The sequence below is a fragment of the Drosophila teissieri genome, chromosome 2L (genome assembly GCF_016746235.2).
Source record: "Drosophila teissieri strain GT53w chromosome 2L, Prin_Dtei_1.1, whole genome shotgun sequence".
In the NCBI taxonomy this organism is placed as follows: domain Eukaryota; kingdom Metazoa; phylum Arthropoda; class Insecta; order Diptera; family Drosophilidae; genus Drosophila; species Drosophila teissieri.
This window is the reverse complement of record NC_053029.1, coordinates 1708955-1730559: the sequence shown is the minus strand read 5'-3', so window position 1 is coordinate 1730559 and position 21605 is coordinate 1708955. Positions and strand designations below refer to the sequence as shown.

At 43.8% G+C, this 21605-nt stretch overlaps 1 protein-coding gene and 1 long non-coding RNA gene across 2 annotated transcripts; one reads left to right on the top strand and one right to left on the bottom strand.

The window, feature by feature from the left end:
- Positions 1-4661: 4661 nt before the first annotated feature.
- On the bottom strand, positions 4662-16513 carry LOC122626456 (zinc finger protein chinmo). The gene is given in 7 exon segments (XM_043806729.1): positions 4662-6480; positions 6542-6689; positions 6751-7577; positions 7658-7875; positions 11332-12003; positions 15649-15709; positions 16498-16513. Coding segments are annotated over 5 exon segments (2538 nt in total). The 5' UTR covers positions 11450-12003; positions 15649-15709; positions 16498-16513; the 3' UTR covers positions 4662-5253.
- On the top strand, positions 12268-20544 carry LOC122626457. The gene is made up of 4 exons (XR_006326705.1): positions 12268-12629; positions 19095-19524; positions 19580-20195; positions 20258-20544. It is a non-coding gene; the product is annotated as an uncharacterized LOC122626457 (long non-coding RNA).
- The last annotated feature ends 1061 nt before the right edge of the window (positions 20545-21605 follow it).

Here is a 21605-nt window from a genome sequence, read left to right as displayed (position 1 = left end):
TTCTGCCACTTAACTTAAACTGGGTTGGTGCATGCAGTTTTCGTTTTTCCTTTTATTATTTTATAGTTATTTGAAATAACTTAGGTAAAGTAAGCATAATAGTGTTTCTGGATGGGAATAGGGATGGGGATAGGGATGGGGATTGGGATGGGAATTTGGGAGTTGGTTCTGTTGAAGGGGTCACAAAATCATATCGAATTGAAATGTAATCGTAAGTACAATTGGCTTGTTGAGGGGTTGGTTTTCGTGTTATTTGCTTCTTGACATTTCGCGCTAAATATTAATAGAAAAACAATTACTAACAAAAATATATAACAAAAATTACATCGAGCTCTTACAAAATGTTCGGTGCACTAAATTTCACGTTAAATTGAACTTAAATTTTGTTTTGTACGTGTGCACACTATTATTTATATAGTTACATTTATTATATTTGTATTCTCGTTACAGCTTCAATTCTGTTTATGGATTTGCTTACTAATTAATTTATACAACTCAAGGTAAAGGTAACTAAAGATTACTGAAAAATTACGAATATACAATACACAATTCTTCTTGTTTAATAATATTTTATGTACAATAATTGTGTGATTTCGTGACATTTCGTTCACGTTTCGTGTGCTTTACTGTACTGTACGCTCTAAATGCAAAATGGCGACATTTTTGTGTTTTTCGTGTGTTTTTAGTTTTAGATTAAGTTAATTACGCTCTCTGGGATTTTCCTTTCGATTTTTTGTTTAGCTTGCAAACATATTTTACAAAGAAATTATTTTACGCCGCTTGTCGAAAAGTTGGGCCTAAAATCTGATTACAGATAAAAGTATTTTTGCTTTTTCGTTTTTAAATAAATATTTATGTATAATTGATGCACGTACATAGAGTGTTGCCTGTGCCTAATATTTGTTATAATTTTTATTTTTTAATTTTTTCTTTAGCCAAAAGTTTAAGCCTAAAATGTTTGTTTTGTAAAGTTTGCTTATTCACGCAAGTTTCTTTTAGAAAATGTTTATCTTCGTTTAGCAAAATGATTTTCTCATTTTTCTTTTCCATTAATTTTTATAACCGTGTTGGGTTGGCTTTGAATTTAGTTTAATGTAATTTTTTTTGCTCAAATCTCAAATCTCAAATCTGGTATTTGGACTTGGCTCAAGCAAAAGTATACCATTTACTGGGATCGTTCCTTAATTTTTTTGTGGATTTTCATTCCTTTTTGGGGTAAATTTTGTAGCCTTAAATAATTTCTTTGTATTTTTGTTTACGTTAAGATTATAAAGAGTTACGTTTCTTTTCTCGTGTTTTTTTTTTGTTTGTTTGTTTGGTTTGCCTCATTCAGTTGCTTTGCCGAAATTGATGTATACAAATGATCTTAATCCTGGTCACATATCGCCTACATCGTCTGCTCTCTACACATACATAGTAAAAGTTGTGGATATTTTCGTATAATTAGGGTTTAGCCAAAGGTATATTCTCGTAGTTTTACATTAAATGTTTTATTTTCTTTTCTTTTATTTTGTTTTATTTTGTCTGAATTTCGTGGGCTCCGTGTGCTCAGCGCATATTTACATTAAAATCATAACCATAAGAAAATCAGTAAGTATTCTTCTCCTGTACCAAAGATTTCTCACTGTGTGCTTCTGAGTGTCTGAGGATCGGGGATCTGGGGGTCTGTATGTGTCACCATTTTACAAAGAGAATTAAAAGAAAGTGGTAATGAAAGTATATATGTGGTATCTCATGCTCATCTCGTCACTGCGCAGTCTATGGCTAATTGAGGTAGTTCAGTTTACTATTGCAGTTCGATCTGGTCTTGGTTTCCCTTAATATTGTATTATTGCTATTGTGTGTTCATGTGTGATTGTGTCTTTTGCATTTAAAATTAGTCCTCACTAAACATAGGTGCCACTTAGCCACTTAGCCACTAACTAGCTAACCGATCGAACTAATCGAACTAAGAACTAAAGCTTTCTTGATAGCATCTTCGATTACAGCGAAACATTCATTGGTTTCTCCTCTCGTCCTCTGTTTGTTTGTCCCATGCAAACCGAAAAGTATAATATACTCTAAACGTAATAATAAACATAAAAATAAACATACACATACAAATAAAAATAAAAATAGTTCAAACAAGATTAAAAACACAAAGAGGTAGGTTCTTTCCTGAGGTATATGAGTTCCTGAGTTTGATTAGACTCTAAATTGTAAGACGAAACGCATAGCGCAACTAAGAACTAAGTTAACGTAAACTAAAAGTAGGTAGTGTATCAACTAAGTTGTGGTTACTCCAACTAACCCCTGATAACTAAGTTGTTATTGAACATTGTTTGATTGATTCACTGACTGACGGATTGAATTACTGACTGATGGCTGACCCCGTGCCCCGCTCGTGCATCTGCGCCCCACCAACGTACTTAAAAATAAAATGTAATTCAGACTCCAGCGAACGCTGATGGGGGTGTGCAAAGACGGACCGGCAGCCAGGGGTTAAGTCTGCTTGGGTGCGAAGAGGTAGTTTGGTTCAGATGTTGCCAGACTCTAGTGGGTTAACGTATTACTATTGCTTTGCTTGTTATCTATTTCTATTTCAGATTTCGCCCGCCCAACACGAATGCCAAATAAAATTCGAGTTGACAAATTATTCGTAAAACGAAAAAAGAACTGAACGAAGAAAGTAAACGCCATTCGTTCGCAACTTCGAAAACGATATCACAGAACAAACTGGGGATCGGGTGACATTGTGTGACATATGGTGTCTCGTGTGCGGTGTCTTGTGGCTCAACATTTAATAAACGTAGTTTATTATTCAACATTTTACATTTTGGCTATTTTACGCTGCTTTGGACTCTGGATCATCGCACCTGACTTCCCTCCTGCTTCTATTCTATTCTATTGCCTGGCTAACGAAAACGAAAACGTGGAAATGAAGACAGTTTCACAATTGAAATTCAGTTAGCTCCTGATCAAATAAAACCCTTCTCTCTTCTCTCTTCTCTCCGTTGGCGAGCCTAATGTGTTCCTACATATGCGCTTAGTAGTTTAGGTATAGGTTTACAGGTATACGAATACATATTATATCTAGGTTTTATCATTATACAACTGAGGCCACGCATACATATGCTATGGATATATATGCGCTAATAATAATAATTCATGTATTTACAAGCCAAGAACTTTGTTTAGCCTTGGCAGATTTTCTCAATATTTTCCATTGCATTTTTCTTAGTTTTCCATTCTAGGTTTCTCGTTCGCTTACAACAAAATGGTTTTCTTCTTTTTTGTTCAGTATTTTACAGCTTTTCTTTGTGGGATTTGCTATTTCACTTGGGAAATATGTAGCCATCGAAATTATAAGAGCCGAAAAAAGGAATTTTGAATTTTTGTTGGTTGGATTTTTGGTGAATTTTAATTTTCATTTGTACGAAAAATGTTTTCCAAAGGTGTGCCAAAAGTTTGATTTTGAATTTCGCTTTGCTGCTGTAATTATTGCTGTTTTGTTTGTTGCCTTTGTTGTTGCCATCAAGTTTTTGAGAACGTTTTTGAGTGGTTTTTGCGTAATATTTTCGTTTGTTAATTAACATGTTTCACACTTGGCTAGAATTATTCAATTAAAAAATAATTATATTTACTTTACGTTTTCTTTGCTATTTGCTTTTCTCGCTCATCGTTAAATATACTCTTCTTTGTTTATAAAATTTTACTAGTAGTCATTTAATTATATATTTCTTATAGGCACCCAATTTACCAATTGTTTTTACTTCATTAGAAACTTATGAATTCGGAATTGAATTTGTTGTTTTGGTTTAGATTTTTGTAGCCGAAAAGCAGTTGTATAAAATTTTGAGGCCTAAACTGGAAGGAAAACCATAAAACAATACGAAAATCACAAAGCAAAATGTTACTTCCTTAAAGCAAAACTCTTTCTGTCCTCGAGCACAGATCCTGGCATCCTCATTCCCCACGGAGCAGTGGTCCCCGCACTTGGCCCTCCTCTGCTGGCCCCATTTGCCTTTTCGTATTGTTAATTTAATAAAATTATGTACAAAAAAACCGGACAAAGGGGCAGCAGACTTTCGGGGAAGTGGGCGCCAACTGGTCCAAGTGGGGCACTCAAGGACACGCAAGGATCCTGGCTCCTCCCTAGGTTCTTCTCAGCGTTTCTCTTCTATTCTGTATTTTGTTTCTTTTGTTTTTGTTTATACTATTTTATTGTTGCAGGTACTTGTGGTTGCGGTTTTGTTGTTGCTATTGTTGCTCTGTAGTTTGTTTGTTTGTTGCATGTGTTTGCTATGTGTGTTTGCAGTGTTTAATCTTAGTTATAATTCAGTTTTTAGGTTTTAGCATTATCGTTTCGTTTGATTTGAGGCAACTTGCAGTTCTGTGACGTTTCTATAGGAAATCAAAAATATATGCGACAATAATCAAATCATCGATCATCTCTCCCCTCAACACACACGAATAAACAAATTCTCAACGTTTTATTTTTTGTTTTTTGTGTTTCTTTGCTATGCTGGCTACTCTTTTGGCGGTACCAATCAAAAACGTTCAAACTTTTTGCATTACTATTTCGTTAGTTTAAGCTTTTTGTTTAATTTGTTTTTCATTGCATTGCTGCGAGTGTTCTTGTTTGATTAGCACCCTGAAAACGATTTTTCAGCCGGATTGCATTTGTTTCTATCTTACTATATTTCTGTTTCTGATTCTGATTCTGGTTATGTTTCTGTTTCTATAAGTTTCTTGAGAGTTCTGTTTCATACTGCCATTAATTGGTTTGGATTCTGTAGCACTTGCTTGTGCTTGTTGTGTCTGCTGCTTGAACTTCGTTGATTGCTTGTGGTTGGCTTGAAACACAAATTTGTAATAAAAATGTCTGCAAAAAGTTGGTCATCGAATTCTGCCATCTGTTCGTGTGTTCGCTTGTCTGTCTGTCTGTCTGTTTGCTGTGTGTTTTTGGTGTGCACGTGTGTGGTACATCTTATCATTTAGTAGTTTAGTTCCTTGTTTAGTTATTATAGTAATCAATGTGCCCGGTTTGGGACTTCTTGTCTAGCTTGGTAGGTGGTCTCCGAGGGCAACAGCAGTTGCATCAGTAGTCATGTATCATCTTCTTCTTTTTTGCGCGCGTAAATCGTGTTTGTAAATCACTCATCTTCATCTTCATTTTCATCTTCATCACTCCGTCGTTTCATCGATTCTTAGCCTAAATCTAAGCAGCTTCTTTGGGGGGCATCCTCTGGGGGCATCTCGTTTCTCCTCATCCTATTGCTCCACATTGACCTTGGGCGTGGAGGTCAGAGTGGGCGTCTCGTTGGGCGGTATGATGTGTGGGGGGCTGGTGGGCGTGTTGGGCATGTGATCGTAAATGGCCTCGGCCTGGATATCCGGTTCGGCCTCGGACATGTGCAGTCGGTCCTCCTCGTCCTCGGACTCCGAGAGCACCTCGATCTTGGGCTCCACAACAACGAGCTCAGATCCTGGCTGCGGCTCCGGTGGCTGGTCCTCGTCCACTTCCATGGGTCGATCGCTGCCATCGCTGGCCTCCGCATCGCTGCAACCGTCACTGGTGGTGCCAGTGGTGTTCGTTGTGGTTGTGGTCGTCGTGGTGGTGGTGTTGACCGTGGTGTTCATGGTCGAGTCCATGGCCTCGGCGGCCTGTTCCGCCGCCATGGCCGCCCTGATCTGCTGCGTCAGCTCGTGGTGCATTCGCTGCTGCTGCTGCTCGTAGGTGAGCGGTTCAGTGCCCTCTGAACCGGCTCCTTCTTCCGACCCTGCCCCGTCCACTGCCTCGCCCGACTCGCCTGCCTCTCCCTCTGCTTCTGCCTCTGCCCCATCTCCTCCTGCCCCCGTGGTGGTCTCCGCCACCATCGCGTCCCGTCGCTGCATGCACTTCTCCAGTGCCATCTTGAGTGTTTTACGTTTGCGCTGCTTTGCCGCCTCCTTGGTGGCGTTCATGACTACTGATGCCGCTGCTGTTGCGGCTGCTTCCTATGGTGAATGATTGCTGGCTGCCGCTGTGGCCGCTGCTGTTGCTGCAGCTGCCGCTGCCAAGTGTGCTGGTGCAATTGTTGCCCCCGCCGCCAATCCGATCTCCTGCTTGTGCTCCCTGGCAATGTGACGGCGCACCGTGTTGTTGCGCGTGAAGGTTCGCTCGCAGAAGGGACATGGCACGCGGATGCCCTGGTGGCGCTGCCGGATGTGTGCCCGCAGATTCGTCTCGTATCCGTACAGGCGATCGCAGTACAGACACTTCAGCTTCTTACCGTCGGCCGTGTTCACGCTGTTCTTGTTGTTCAACTTGGTCGCGTTCCATACGTTCAGCATGTCCGCCGGCGCAATCGAGGCGGCCAGGTTACTGGACAGCGTTCCGTCCGCCTTCAGGTTCTCCAGCAGGGCATTCGGTGTGGTCGACGAGGTGTTCGAGTTCGGCGGCGGTGGCGGCGAGTACTTCAAGTTCTCCAGCTTCACGCGCAGATCCTCGGCTCCGTTCTGTTCGCAGCAACATTGCAAATATTATATATGTTACAACTATTACGCTTCAACTACTCACATCTGTAGACTCATCCATAAGCTCGCGGTCGTCGTCGTTAGCCTCGTTGGCACTGCCATTGTTGCGCTCCGATTTCACAATGCGCTCCATGCTGCTGGTGGCGTTTCCATTTCCCGCAGTGGTGCTGGGACTATGGTTCTCGTAGCGACTGGGGACGAAATACGCGGGTCAGTTTACATACTTTGGGGGAAAGGACGCGGTGAACTTACCTGGACTGTGGCGATGCGCGTTCGGAGTGCATGGTGTCGGCCTCGGTGGGCGCCGTGGAGGAGGCGCTGGACGAGGGACGGTGGTACGGCGGCTTGTTGATGGGGCTGGGGCACTCGGAGGACTTGGAGCCATCTCGCAGGACGGAACCGCGCTGCTCCTGCTCGGAATACGGACTGCGGACAATAGCCCTCTTGCGCGGAGGTTCGTAGTTGATGGGTCGGTAGATGGGCGGCACATGGGTGTAGCCCATACCGGTAGAGGAGGTGCTGCCACCCGGATGCATCAGGGAGTCGCACTCCTGCTTCAAGATGCCGGTGGAACCGCCCAGATGGTGAGCAGCGCCAGCGCCGCTTCCCAGGCTAATGGGTCCATTGTTGCCGCTGCCACTGCCGACGCCGTTGCCACCGATTCCCACTGCGCCGCTGCCATTGCCCGCTCCCACGCTGTGCGAGCCGCCAATCCCTGCCGCTGTTCCGCTGATAATGTTGGTGCCGGCACTACCGCATCTGTCCACGACATTTGCACTGGCCGCCAGGGTACTCAGGCTACTGGCCGCCGCATTTGCAGCCGCCGCCATTCCGCCACCAGCTGCCATGCCGGCCAAGCTCAAGCCGTTGCCAATGCCCATGCCCGGCATGGAGTTGGCTCCAGTTACGCCTCCTCCCAGGCCGATTCCGACTCCGCCGGGTAGGATGCTGCTACCGCCGCTCAGACTGTTCCTTATGCTCCGCCTGCCCGTCGGCGAGTCCAGCGGCGACAGGTCGCCCATGTGTTGTTGCGCTTGCTGCGCCGCCAGACGTCCCGTTTCCGTGGACAGACCTTTGACCTGCACGTAGGCGAAAGAACGAATTAAAAATGCTCCAAAGTGCGCGACCCAAATACGGCGAGCTTTTGTCGGTTACCCACCTGCAAACTCTCGGCGGACTTGAGGAAACTGTTAAGCGCCTCCTGGGAGACGTGGACCTCGCCTTTGTACATGAACTCCAGAAGGGCGGCCATGTTGTCCGGCGAGGTCGCCTCCAGTATGATGACGCACTGGCCATTTGTGGGCGTGTTCTCGAACAGATCGGCGAACTTCTTTGAGCAGGCCGCCAATATAAGTTTGTGGGCTTTGAATACTACGCCTGAAATGGGAGACAGGTCACAAATGCGTTATTAAATAATATAATAGGTGATTGCTCTTTGACCGCTATTTTTAGACACGTATTCTGTTTCCTATTCTAAGCGAACAGGCTGTTGCCCCTTCCCAAACGTGTTCGCCGCTTTGCGATTAAAGCATCTGACTTTGGGACACACACCACGGCGACCCAGAAAAGGTTGCCAACAGGTGGCGCCGAACCGCCAACCGAGACCTTGAACTCATAAAAAATCATGTCAAATATATACGGGCACTCGCACATAAACACGTACACGGAGGACAATAAAAGCCGCAGCAAGGAAATCATTTCCTCGCTCTTGACTACACAGACACAAAAGGGAGCTTTTCATCCGCAACTCGCTCTCATTTCGCCACTTTCCTATGTGTGCTGTGTGTGCTCTGTCTGAGTTATTATTCAACATCAACATCAATGTCGTCTTGGTCCTCGTCTTGGTCTTCGTCTTGGCCTGGCAGTCCTTTGTGTCCTGGCTGCTAGTACCTGACACACAAAAACCCACCCGGCGTATACGCAATGTGGAAAAAAGCGGAAAAAAAGTGGGTGGTGGGTGAGCCAGTCAGTCACTCCGAAACTTAGTGTACTTCGATGTGCTCTTTGGTGCTGTGTGTATGTGTATAATCGCTTGGCTACAATTTTTCACGCTTTTCTTGTCTCTCTTTTGGCTTTTCCTTTCCTTGCCACTTTTTTCGGCGGTGGTGGTGGGAGTGGCACAGAAGTTATGTCTTTTCTTTTATGGGGCACTTGTTGTGTTGGCTGCGAGCATTACTTAAGCCAAATTGAAACGACGCTCGCACAGCGGTGTTTTCAGATAAATTCAGAAAATATAGAGCGCAAGAGCGGACGAGCGGACGATGAAGGCTAATATTTACCGCCGACATTGTTCATAAATACATTTCAAGTTTGACACTTTTTCCCCGTGGCACTTTGTGAAATTTCTGTAGCAGCTGAAGCGTAAGCAAATGCATTAGCCCACACTGCCTCACCCCAGATTCTCCCTTTTATTTTTTCGGCTAGCTTATCGCGCAATGCAGTCTATTTCGATGAAATTCAACGGAATTGTGCCAATTCTTGCCTCAGCGCTTGCCAGCTGATAAGCGGCGATAAGAAAACGCAGTTTGTGGGGCAAGAAGGGCGAGGAAACGACAACGAAAACGACATCAAGGTCAAAATCAAACGCATTGCACGAGCCCCAAAAAAAAAGAAAAAAGCAACAAAACAAGTAGCACTCTCGGAAGTGATTCAGGCGTACGCGGCGTATGCGCGATTTGCGTCGTCACTGATTAGCTCCGCCAAAGAGGAATTATATAATCGGTTGATTAATACGGCAGACTACGCAAATTGCATTTAACATATGCCACACACACACAGTACCCATTTCTGTTTCTTTGTTTACCCGAACACCCAAAAAAAAACTTTTATTCTTGCGATTATGTATCAGGCGTACTTTTTGTGTTATTTCGCTGGTTGGATTTTCTAACACTTGATACAACAGAAATTGGGTCACAATCACCACAATAAAAGCGCAAAAAAGCCGCACACACACATATCACTATACAAATTCACTTCGATATGTCTGTATGGACTGGCCTTGATAAAGAAATGACATTATGTGTGTGTGTATAATATATATTTCTCTGCTGCTTCGCTTGTTTACGTTCTGCGTTTGCGTTTGGTGTTCGTTTTTTCATTTGCTCCGCAATTTGTTTTGATTTGGGGCTACTTTTGCTACTTTTGGGGTATTTTGGCTATTATGCAGTTTGGCAATAACATCGGCTCAAGTACACATACTTTTTCGACTGTTTTTACGGTCAACAATTAGTGATCTAATCTAATCAAACACCCGCACGTGGTGTTTACTGGGAAAATATGTCGATTAGTGGAAAAAGTAATCTGATTTCACATTTCATTCTAAAGATAAAAATCCCTGTAAAATTCCTCATCAACTCGAACCCCCAAAATATAAATCTCTCCACTTTGAAATCCTACATGTTACCCCATTTAAAAAATAGCCGAAGGCGAAGCAAATGTTCATTTGTGTAAAAATGCTCATTTCTCAAGTGTTAAATGCGCCCCGAAACCTAAGCCAAAACTCAATGAATGCAGCCTTCTCAATCACAATAAGGAAAGAGGGAAAAATTGTATAAAAAACGCAATTTGAAATATCCACATGAATATTAAAAACAATAAAAAACATACGTTGTTTGCCTTTGTTTTCGCAGACGGGCAAATATTTAATGCTTCATTGCCAAATGGACAAAAGAGTCGTGCGGAGCCAAATCAAACATAACAAATGCAGAATCCAAAAATTTGGATGGATATGGAGTCCGTCCATCTAAAAGGCTGCTATCCCCAAAGAAATATTAAAAACCACAATTAAAAACAGTCAAAGCCGAGGGTTAAAAGAGGAAGGAAGGGCGGCGAGTGCTGTTGTGTGCTGGGGTGTAACGTTCGAAATTTTAATCAAAAGTAGTACCACTTCGATTGATATGAGTGACAACGGCAACCGAGGAACCGGAAGCCAAAAGGGTTTCAGGATTTGTCTAGGGTTTATTTTTTATTTTTTTTTTTTTGGAATGGTGTTAGGTGGGTGCTGTCTGCGTATGAACACCCAGCCATCCTAATAATCCCAGCCAGCTCTGCTTTTCCCGCTCATTCAATCAATGAAAAACAAAAATCCATACTTACGCACACATGGCGTATGGAAATGCTTAAAGTTCGCTGGAAATTCCTGTTTAAATTAAAGCAGGAAACAAGCTGGTTTTAAGCCAAGGTTAAGCTCGAAGAAAATGTATAAAATAAGGCAGAACCCATAAAGTGCCATACATACGCTACATAATAATCATAAAAATACGCCAAGATGCTACGACATATAAGCACCCAAGACGAAAAATATTTAAGCCCAAATCAAAAGGGAAAGAAAATAAGGTTAACAAGGGTCCCAAAACAGACACACACACACACACATTCGCCGAAAAGGAGCTCCCAAATAACTGACCTCAGTCAAAAGCCCGAATAAGTATATGTATATAGCAAACGTGCAAATAAAAGTATATATGTACATTGTACATGTAAAGCTGCTATATAGGTTTGCCCGCATTCATTCGCCATTTAATAAGCCAGCATAAAAACTGTAGTAAAAGGCCGTAAATGAACTAGCAGACAACAGGCGCGCTAGGAACATCTGAGGGATGGATTCGATGGTTTATGATGGGTGGGATGTGGCTGACAGACAAGGACGAGACAAGCCATAAAAGCCAATTCCACTTCGCCGGCAGGGCAAAAAGAAATCAATGTCTGATTCTCTGGCGCACCGGCTTATTAGCGAAAAGTAAAAACATAACATGAGTAGCAGCAGGAAAATAAATATCTAAATTATGATGTATGACCTATGACTTAACTGTCAGTTTAGTAGCAATCACTTACCATCGCAGGATAATATGACATCGGCCAGCAGATCCGATTTGAACAGGTTGGAGAATGTTATTGCCAAGTTAGAAGAGAAACTGTTCCACTTGAGGCAGAACTGCTGCTGCGGATCCATGGTGCCAGCAGTGGTGCTATAGCTTTGTCCCGATCCGTGGCCGTGACCGTATCTTTGTCCGTATCTCTGTCCGTATCTCTGTCCGTATCGGTGTCCTTAGCTCTCAGGATGCAAGCTGTTCGAACGGCGCCAGAACGGCGACAACGACGACGCTGTTTTCGACTTTTTCCAATGATTCCAATTTTTGGGTATTGGTGATGGTGCTGTTTTTCAGCTGCTCTGCGAATTGATTTGTTTGTTTTCGGTTTGCCAAAATGGAATTTCGTGGAATTTTGTAGCTGCCAGCAGAGCATAAAAGCAATTCGGCCGCTGCAAATCCTTAGCCAAAGGGAATTTTGCAATTGTTTAGTTAATTTCTTGAGTGTCGTTCTCGTCGTTACGTTCGCCGATTTCGGTGCGAATTGTTCCGGTACTCTAATCACTTCCGCTGCTGCTGCTTCTGTTTCAATCGTAGCTGATAAGTATTTTGTCGTTGGCGATGGCATAGAAATTTAACCAGAGACTGTAAGAGCACCGAATCTCAAAACTGAAGCCGACTCCGAACACGCCAAATGCTGCAACGAGAATGACGAAAATGATATTGGTTCGATTAGTTTCGGTTTCGATGCGTTTGACAGGGAGCCCGATGGCAAATCCAGTGCCTGCTTTCTGCCCTGGAAAATCCGAAGGCAGCAAGACTGCAGGTTGCAAAGGGCAATCCTTAAATCTACATATCTGTTGTAGGATTATATGTGCCCCCTCCCTACCTCCCAATCGAGTAGTTCCGAGAAATATGTTCCCCACAAACTCAAATTTCAAAAGTCATGCGAGGCAATGCGGCTTTCTTGGCCAAAAGCACAAACTGCATCGCATGTGTGTTGGTAACTCTATCTTTGGCCTGCAGCATTTCCGACCAATTTATTAGAAATTAATCGAGCATTTAGAAAGAAGCGAAAACAGCCCTGCAAAAAGGCAAAAAAAAATCGGAAAAAAATCGCAAGATATACGATTCAATTCTGAGAATTCTGGGCTGGTCGAGTCAAAAATGCCGCCGCTTCCAAAGGTTTTGATGCAACGCGCGTGAACACACAACTTTCTGATTCCTGACTCCTGACTCCTGCCTGCTGCCTCCTCTGATTTTGGCCACGTCTACGGTTTCTGCCCCCCACCATCATCCTTGCTCGATTCCTGGAAACTGCAGGTGAGGCTGCCCTGCGTCGTTGCATGGGATGCGTTTGTTTTCTTCGAATTTGTTTAATCGTTAGAAAAATGCGGCCCGCAACTTTTGTGGAAGCTGCCAAGAGCAGTCGATTCCCCCCCTCTCTCTCTCTCTTTCTCTAATTCATTCTTTTTCTTTTTTTTTTCTCTTGACCATCAAAATCAACGGTTTCGCTTGGAGCGGAGAAAAAAAAGGGGGATAAAAAAGATATCGGTAAAAAGCTATTAAGAAATTCCTGGGAAGTTTGCAGTTTTCGAGTCCGGCAACATGGAATTCACTCGCAGGCGCGCAAGGGAAAGTCAAAAGGATGCCCTTGGGGGATAGGAATGATTTAAAGATTGGGTGAAATTGATCGACATGATTCGGGGTTTATGGGGCAGTGCAAGAAGCAGGTTTGCTCAATTTCATTCGAGAGATACGAGTACCTTGAAATGGCATAAAGATACTGTCAGTTTCCTTAAAGTTGAAAAAAGTTCTAAGTGAAAAATCCAGAAAGCTATACTTTCTCCAGCAAACCGCCCCCTTTCTTCGTCACATAAATAATCCAGAAAACTTTTACCGTCACTCGTGCGTTGAGGCATCTTTCTGCTTTAACTCCTGCAGAGCAACAACCCCAACTTCTTCGACCTGCCTCCTGAAAAAACATCCTTGTTTCTGCACTTGGACAGCTTCTGGCTTTGGGCTTTGGGTTCGACTGTACTTTGGAAACCACCTCGAGCTCGAGCACATATCCTAATGCTGCCATTGTTGTTGTTGTTGTCAAAAGGGAATACGCAATGAAATTTACGCAGCTGCATTTGAAATGCTTTTTCAATTACACGAAATGCTCGGCTCCAAGCAGCGTGAAAGGAGAACAGGGGCAAAAGCCCAGGCACAACAAATAGATCAAATAGTACACATCGTATGCCCGTCTTGTTCTCCATTCAGATACAGATACAGATACAGATACTCGGACGCACGAGATACACAATACACATGCTCCTCACACACACACATATGCAGAAAACGCACCTGAATGGCAGTCTCAAGGCGAAATCATAGCTCAGGTATCTGTATCTGTATCTGGTGGTAACCTATCTGCCTCCAAAACAAACAACAACAAAGGCCGCAGATATGTGCGAAATGTACAAGAACAAAAACAAAGGCGTAAATCCTTTTCACAAACACAGAGACAGATACATATACAAATACATTAGGATATGCGTTCCAGGAACAACGCACACACAAATGAAATAAAAGCTGCTTTTTAGCTCCTTCGGAACCTTTCTTTGTGTTTTGGGCAGGAAGAGGCAGTATATAGGCAGTACATATCTGGATCGGGGACTTGTAGCCCGAGGGGAGGTCGAGGGTTGATCCTCAACAGTTGTCCAAAATAGCAACGCACTTTCAGCAAAAAGAAAAGAACCAGAGGAAATTGCGCAACTAATGCAGCATACATCTTCTCGATAGTTCTGAATCCAAACAGCTTTGAATTGCCATCATCGAAGCTCGAATGTTTAATTGTTATATTTGGTTGATTTGATGGCATTTCAACTAATTGACCTTGTGCACTATTTATGTAGACAAAACGTCAATTCGTTGCCGTGATTCACATTTTTTGTGCGTTGAGTGCAGCATATCTCAAGTGGTCAGCTGCGCGCACACAGATACTTTTGTATCTTTACTACGCGTCTATTTTCGACAGTCTTGTTCGCTTTGAATGGCAATTAATTCCGGCAAATGACGCATATTATAGAAACCACTTTGTCTTCTCTCTAGCAAGCCGCATAATGCAATCGGAAATGCCAAATGAAATAACTCGAAAACGATATAAACCTGTTACTACTGTTACACTCATAACAATATCTGCTACTTTTGAAGGAACTTTGAAAACCTACGTGTGGGCATCGATTCAAAGCATCTTTTTAATTACTTTCCAATTTGTCTCTATTGCATATAGCCACATACTGATACCCACAGACTGATAGTCCCCCTGCCATTAAGATTCAGTCGAGAAAGGCGATTTGATAACATTACCGCATCGTATTACAAAAGTTGCCGATGACAGCTCGGGTGCAGGGCTAAAAGAAGTCCGCCTGTCAGCACTTTGCCACTCCCCCTTTTTATTTCGAGCTGATGGCCGTGACAGCAGCTCTTGAACCAGAGATCCTTTGCTATCCTTTGCTATCCTCGCCATCGGCCATAATATTACACATGTCCGCATAATAGCGAAACGCCGGCAGATGTGCAGTCGGGAGATCCAAGAATAAATGTCGCATAATTCACAGCGCCAGTTTGGGGAAATTGTGAAATGCTTCGCCACGGGGAGTCGGTACACATCAAAGCGAGATGTGTTTGTGCTGTGCATATTGCGTAATGAAAGGAAAGGAAAGCAAAAGGGGGCGTGGCAGGTCGGTGTTCTGAGTATCTGAGTATCTGAGTTGTGAAATGAGCAGGCACAGCGGGTGGAAGTCAGGTGCAACGGGCAAACAGCGAAATTGAGTAACTTCTTTGGCATTTCGCCTTTCCGCTTCGAGTGGTTATCATAGCCATAATTGCATTGGGATTTCCCTGGCAGCCACAAGTTTGATTGGCTTAAAGCTAAAATACTTTTCCAAAACGACTCCTATTATTCTCTGAAGTATAATTAACCTACTTTCCAATGGGACTTCCAGTGTCGTGATGGTGGCAATTAGCTATGCAGGAAAGTGCAGCCAACTTGAAATGCAGCTCCATGAAAAACAAATGAGCTGCCATCAAGAGGGCCAAGCAAAGCAGTTAACACAACAAGTAAAACGCTTCGCTGGGCAGCCGAAGAAAAAGCGTCGTGTTAATGCAGTGCAAGTACAAACAATGTGTATCTCGAAGATACGCTTGCCTTGCCGCAATTACAAAGTGTAATTTTTGGTAGATTCTACAGTTACGAATATGAGGTAAAAGATTCATATGGGTCCCCAAATTAATTATGGTTAGAGAAACATAATTAGGGGGGGTGACAGTTGGTGTTCTATTCTAAACTCACAGACATGATAACTTTGAGCCCAGTTGGAAAACGCTTGGCTGGCCACAGAAAGCATAGCTACCTGCAAGTAGAAAGAGAGAAATATTCCAAATTAGTTGATGAATTCAAGTAAATTCTAGTGTATCAATCATAAACACTCAATTAGGATCAGTCAATTTGTCATTTGCGGCATGTTAATGACTTATTTTCGCAGAGAGTTTAGAGTTTAGCTTTAATAGAGGGCTAAGTTACGTTTGAAATCGAACCCTCGCGCTTCGCGGCCACTCAATCATGGCGAACAAGTCTCGACGGACAAGCGTAAAGTGGCAAAAACTGTAGTCCTTTTAACCCCTTGGTGGCTGAGGCGGTGGCTGCTGCTCAAACCCAATTAAAAATGTCAAAAAATGGGAATACCTGTAGGTAGTTAGCAGTTAGCGCACGCAGTAAATATTCATCACGCCATGCCAACAAAGGGTTAAGGGATTGGTAGGTAGGATTCCGAATGCTGGATGTTGGATTTTGGATTTTGCTTTTCTCCGCCAACTCGAATCAAACATCCTGGCTGTGGTGCTCCATCTCCTGCCTGGCCAGCGCGTCACACAGTTTAACTTTTCATTTGGCATTTCTCTTTTTTGCCGGTGTGGGCATCCCCCCGGAACACCCAACCCCCCGCCCCGCCTGCCTTTCGGAGTGTGTGGCGCCACTGCTTATCAGCATGAGACGCACACATGTCAGGACAGAAAAACAGGAGCCGCACACGGAGCAGCGAGAGTTAGTGGAATGCATTGTGGACGTTGGAACAATTGCGTTCTGTATGTTTTCGTGCCTCGTCAGCAAAATTAAAAAATAGATACGCAAACGTTGGCCTACACACAGTGGGTGGGGCCTGGGAGTGCCGCCAAAGTTATGTGAAAGAAAAGTCCTCCTGCTCCTGCTCCTCCTCCACTGCGGACTCCACACTCCACACCCCCAAAGTCCAGTGTTCTCTCTGCCGAATTCAAATGTCACACAAGGATCGAAAGGTACGCATGGCCAGCTCTGCTATCCCAGCCTGCTTTTCCCTGCTTTATTGCAAAAATACACAACAGGCTGCGGGGGAAAAGCGTGCAGTGCCGTGGAGTGGGCCATGGGCAGGTCCAAACAACAGCTGCTTCGTCCTTTTTTTTTCGCTTTTTTGGCACTGCGAAAATCTAATAGAAGTAACACACAGGAGCCGGAGCCAAGCTGAATGCCTGGCCAGAAATGTCACTGGTCCAGGACGATAACTATGGCCCAGCCACTCCCCCTTCCGCCCCCCTTCCACACAGCACTCTGGGCCAGGAGCAGACACCAACAGAGCCACAGGATGAATGGTCCAGGGTCCAGGCCTCCACTTTTTCCTGCTTTTTGGGTGGTTTTTGTGTCTCGGTCTGGGCGAAAAAACAAAAACCATCCCCCCCGTTTGCGCCGTTTGCAGCATTGCGTGTGTATTTTTATTGTATATATCATTGATGAATTCGCCGATAACAAATCTCAATCAAATGTCAAAAAGGTAACTGGCAGCAACGTCCGAGCGATGGACAGCACAGACCGAGTACCCAACCCCTCCACTAAATTAGAGTTCCTCGTTTGCGATTTCCTACACGTTGTAATGTTGCAATTTTCACGCAGCCCACGCGTCGTATGCGCAATTGTTTTAAGCAATTCTGCAGATAGATCGAAAGTTGCCAAGGGGGTGAGTCTCACGGGTGGCTTCATCCTGACAGCTGCAGGTGGGCAATTGAAGAAGTGACCTCTGCCACCCCCACTTAAGCCCACTCCAGTGGATTGAGCCTTGCGTGTGACAGCTCAAATTGTCATCTTGAATGCGAAAACTGTCAAACTCTTACGGAAACATTTCAAGAGGGAAAAACTGAAGCGATGCCGATGGGAGTTGGAGATCTTGAAAGAATTGCATTTGAATGGTGATTTTACATGATTCCGCAATATAATCATTCCTTCATTTTTGAGCTGATACACTTCTGTAGCTCACATTCCATTATGAAATCATTAGCCTATCTGGAATCGAACCTTTTTAAGCCCTCGCGTTTGATTGCCGCCCGTTCCCTTGCCTTCTGTTGTTGTATTCGCATCATCAGCAAATTAAATAAAGCTCAATGACAAACTTCATTAGCCAAAAGATCAACTGGCCAAATGGCGAACAACAAAAATAACAATTTGCCTACCCCTCGAAATAAATCCGTAAATACCCATGCACCATCCCCCCCGCAATTTTTTGCGGACAAAACCCCTTTTAGACGGACTTTGTCCGGCGGTCAGAGGACCGAATGGCAAGCAAACGTTATGCCAGAAACTAAATTAAGATTGAAATGTAAAACTGAAAGCGTTTTACACAATTATTGAACGCTCGACGAGGATGCCATGTGATGTCGAATCGCCGAGTTTTTTGGGGAGGATTGGTGGGTTTTTTCTGGTAACAGGGAAAACCACTCTGGGAAACAGAGCGAGCGGGGAAACTCGGCCTGTCGCGACATTTGACAGACAATTCACAGTGCGAGAATCATTCGAGTGCATAACTTACAATTCCGTAAATATAAATTTTCGATTTCCCTGGTAAAAGACAAAAAACACGAAAAAAGCCAGAAAAAAGGACCAAATCGAGAGGCTGGCAGGAGGAGTAGAGCACGTGGACTAATGAAGGTTGTCCGTCTCCGTCCTCCAACTGCCGATTTGGAATTATCACTCCAGCATGCATTTTCTAAATGAAAATGGGCAGTGTGCAAGGAAAGGAAAAGCGGCAAAAAAAGGAGGAAAAGAAAGAAGAAATGTATGGAAATTTCTGTTCAATCACAAATCCAATGATGTTCGCTTCGACGCATTTTGACATTTGGATGGGGGAATGGAGGAGGTTTCCACCGAGGACACACTTCACTTCCTGGTTTGAGTCGCTTTGATGAATCTCACTGGCCCCAACGATTGTTGTTTGTTTGAAAGGCTTCGTTTTCGTTGTCCATCCCCCTGTTCTACTATATATATGTATATAGTATCTCCTTCTCCAGTCGGAACTGCCTCCTTTTTGGGCCGATCCTTTGTCCCGCGCAGTGCATTGATTAGAATGTTTGGACTTGAGTACGTAAATATTTTTGCTTGCCTGTCAATTAGTACGTTAAGCTGCTGTTGTTTTGCACTCACTCGGTAGTGGGGATTGGATTGGATTGGAATTACAAGTACCAAAGACGGTAGGCCTTTGAAGGACTTTGTTTTGCTCTGAGTTATGTGAGTAATGTGAGGGGTTGGAAGGCCTAAAAAGTGCAGATGAAGGACTTATATTTGGAACTTCAAGTGCCTGCGATTTAAAAGCGATACTCAAAGAACATCTAACCCATATTTAAGCAACATCCAACCGAGACTTTCAACCCACATTTGAATTTGGTAATTTCAAAATGATTTCACATAATAAAATAACCTTTTTCTTGGCAACTTTTTAGGCCTTTCTTTCGTCGTATCCCGGCATCGCCTTCATAAGCGAAACACCTGAGCTCGCCCAACTTCGACGCCTCAAAAAGTCATTACTTTAATCGAATTCGCATTTCCCGAAATGAACGTTGGCCGCAGGACTCAACTGCAACGCCTCCCGCGAGCCCCGCAAGGATAACAACGAATTTCTCATAAACTTCTGAGGGCGAAGGGTGCGAGGGTCAGTGCAGAATGTCCGCCAAACATGCAATTAAGTCGTTAATACTTCATCGATTTAATACACGCGGACAGGAGCAGGATACAAGAGGATATCAAGGGGATACAGGATACCGCGGACGCAGCGAGGATTAAAGCATTAGCAAATCGAGGATGAGCTGGAAAGAGGGGAAAAACGGAAGCGGAAGTGGCGATAGACGCAGGACGATGGCAGACATTTGATTAGTTTGTTTGGCCTGTCAATTTCCCTCGCTCGCTTTTATTTTATTTTTTTTTTTAGGAGATATGCAATTACGATATACAAGTTAAACAAACCAAGGGATATTCGCAGATGCCTATGCGATGCGCAGCGATATGCGTTCAACATTTGAACATTTGATTAAAAACGCAAATAGATTTTGAAGCTCACCCCTTCCCTCCGCCATAATCCTCTATGTGCATAAAAAATTAACCAACAACGATGCTCAGCGCTAAAAAGGAGAAAAATCAACCGAGGGAAACGGAAAAGCGCGGACATTTTTTAGGCAAATACGGAGGACCAGCAGCAATTCATCAGAGGAACGACGCTTTTTTGTATCATCCGTGGGCTCAACTCATCTCCCACCTGTAATAAAAATCATAACCGGGAGGCGTGGCACCAGACACCGACGCACATATTGAACTAACGACCAGGTGGGCGGCGGGTGGTTGCGATGCTAAAGGAAAAACGGGGGGGGGGGAGGCCACCGCCCGCATGTCTGTGTAAAAAGGTAAAAACCAATCAAGAGCATCAATAAAAGGCACGTCAATCAGCGTGTGGCGAGGCAAGGTAGGCTCCAGCCATTTTCCTCCTCCTCGGAAAAACTGCTGCTCAACAAGCACGAAAAAATCATATTTCCTGGTCCTGGCCAACATGCGTGAGTTTCCCCCTTCGCTTTCTCCCTTTCTGCCATTCCTTTTCCAATCCTACATTTTCCAGCTGCTTGTGTGTGTGTTTTGGCCTTTTGTCTAGCATTGGCAACGCGGTTTTAGTTCAGTCAAGCTGTCATATCGACGCTTTTGCATGCCAGACGATGCCAACCGAGCCTCAGACTCTGGAAAACTGGGAAAACTGGGAATCAAACTCAAACTCGAGCGGCCAAATTCAGGACCCGGTTGCTGGCCAGACTCGCTGGCTATCGGCCACAAAATCCTGCTGCCTCCTTTGGAGCCCTTCCTGCGGTTATTTGATGGTTACATATCATGATTTTTCAATAAATTCAACGTCCATGCGCCACTTTGCTCATTGAATTTTGAACAGCGATCCCATTGAAGTTGGGGATAAATGCTGCGTACTCAATGGGCAATGGAAAGGTGGCCCAAAGTTGAAAACAAACATTGGTAATGGATGTTGAAGCGATGCCCGAAGAGCAACCACAACATGTTTAATGAAAGGCAGGATAACTAAGCTATGGGGCAAGTGAAGATCCAATAAGCAAATTCAAATACTTTACTTTAAACTTCTTTAAGCTCATTCCCCAATTAATTATGCCGCCCCATTGCCGTGCAACAACAGCATTTCCGTTAATCAATCTTTTGAAAAGCCCCTGCAAAAAGGGAGTAATAAATAATTTTCAGCTCCTTGTCGCATGTGAGAGACTGGCGAATCGCAAGAAGGACTACCCCATGTTATGCCACATGGCTTTATAGTCCATAACCAAGTCTGGCCACCACACTTTCCCATTCCCATTTCTTTACTTACGCATTGCTGCATTAATGCGTATGGAAAACAATTTTTTATGTTCCGAGCATTTCATTTTTTGCTAATGAATCTCGTTCGGGGTTGCTGTTTTTGAAAAGAAGTTTCCGAAATTCGCGACTCGCGGAACCTTTCACTTCTCGGTAAGCCGCATTCTGCGTGTCTCACTTGACGCGGCCAAAAACGAAAAAATGCGAAAAAAAAACAGGAATGGCCGTAAAAAAATTTATGAAATTTAACAATGAAAAAAGGGTTCAAATGCTGGGCTCTCTGTGCAAAACCAAGTATCAGATGCATATAAGCTCGCCCATTGAAACTCCACGGACTCCACAACTTTCCCCTTCCTTTGCCGTCTGCTGCCAATTTTATTAATGAAAAGTCAAGTGATTTTCATTCGGCGAGTGGGCGTGGCAACACACGCACAACTTGCTAAGGGTTGTCGGAACCAAAATCAAAAAAAACAACAATTATTTCAGATATTGAATGCAAAAAGCGACGTTAGCTTAAATACGTTTGTACACATTTTTGAGGAATATGAATACTGGAATATTTATGTACATATTAATTGGAGACTATTCTTTTGAATACT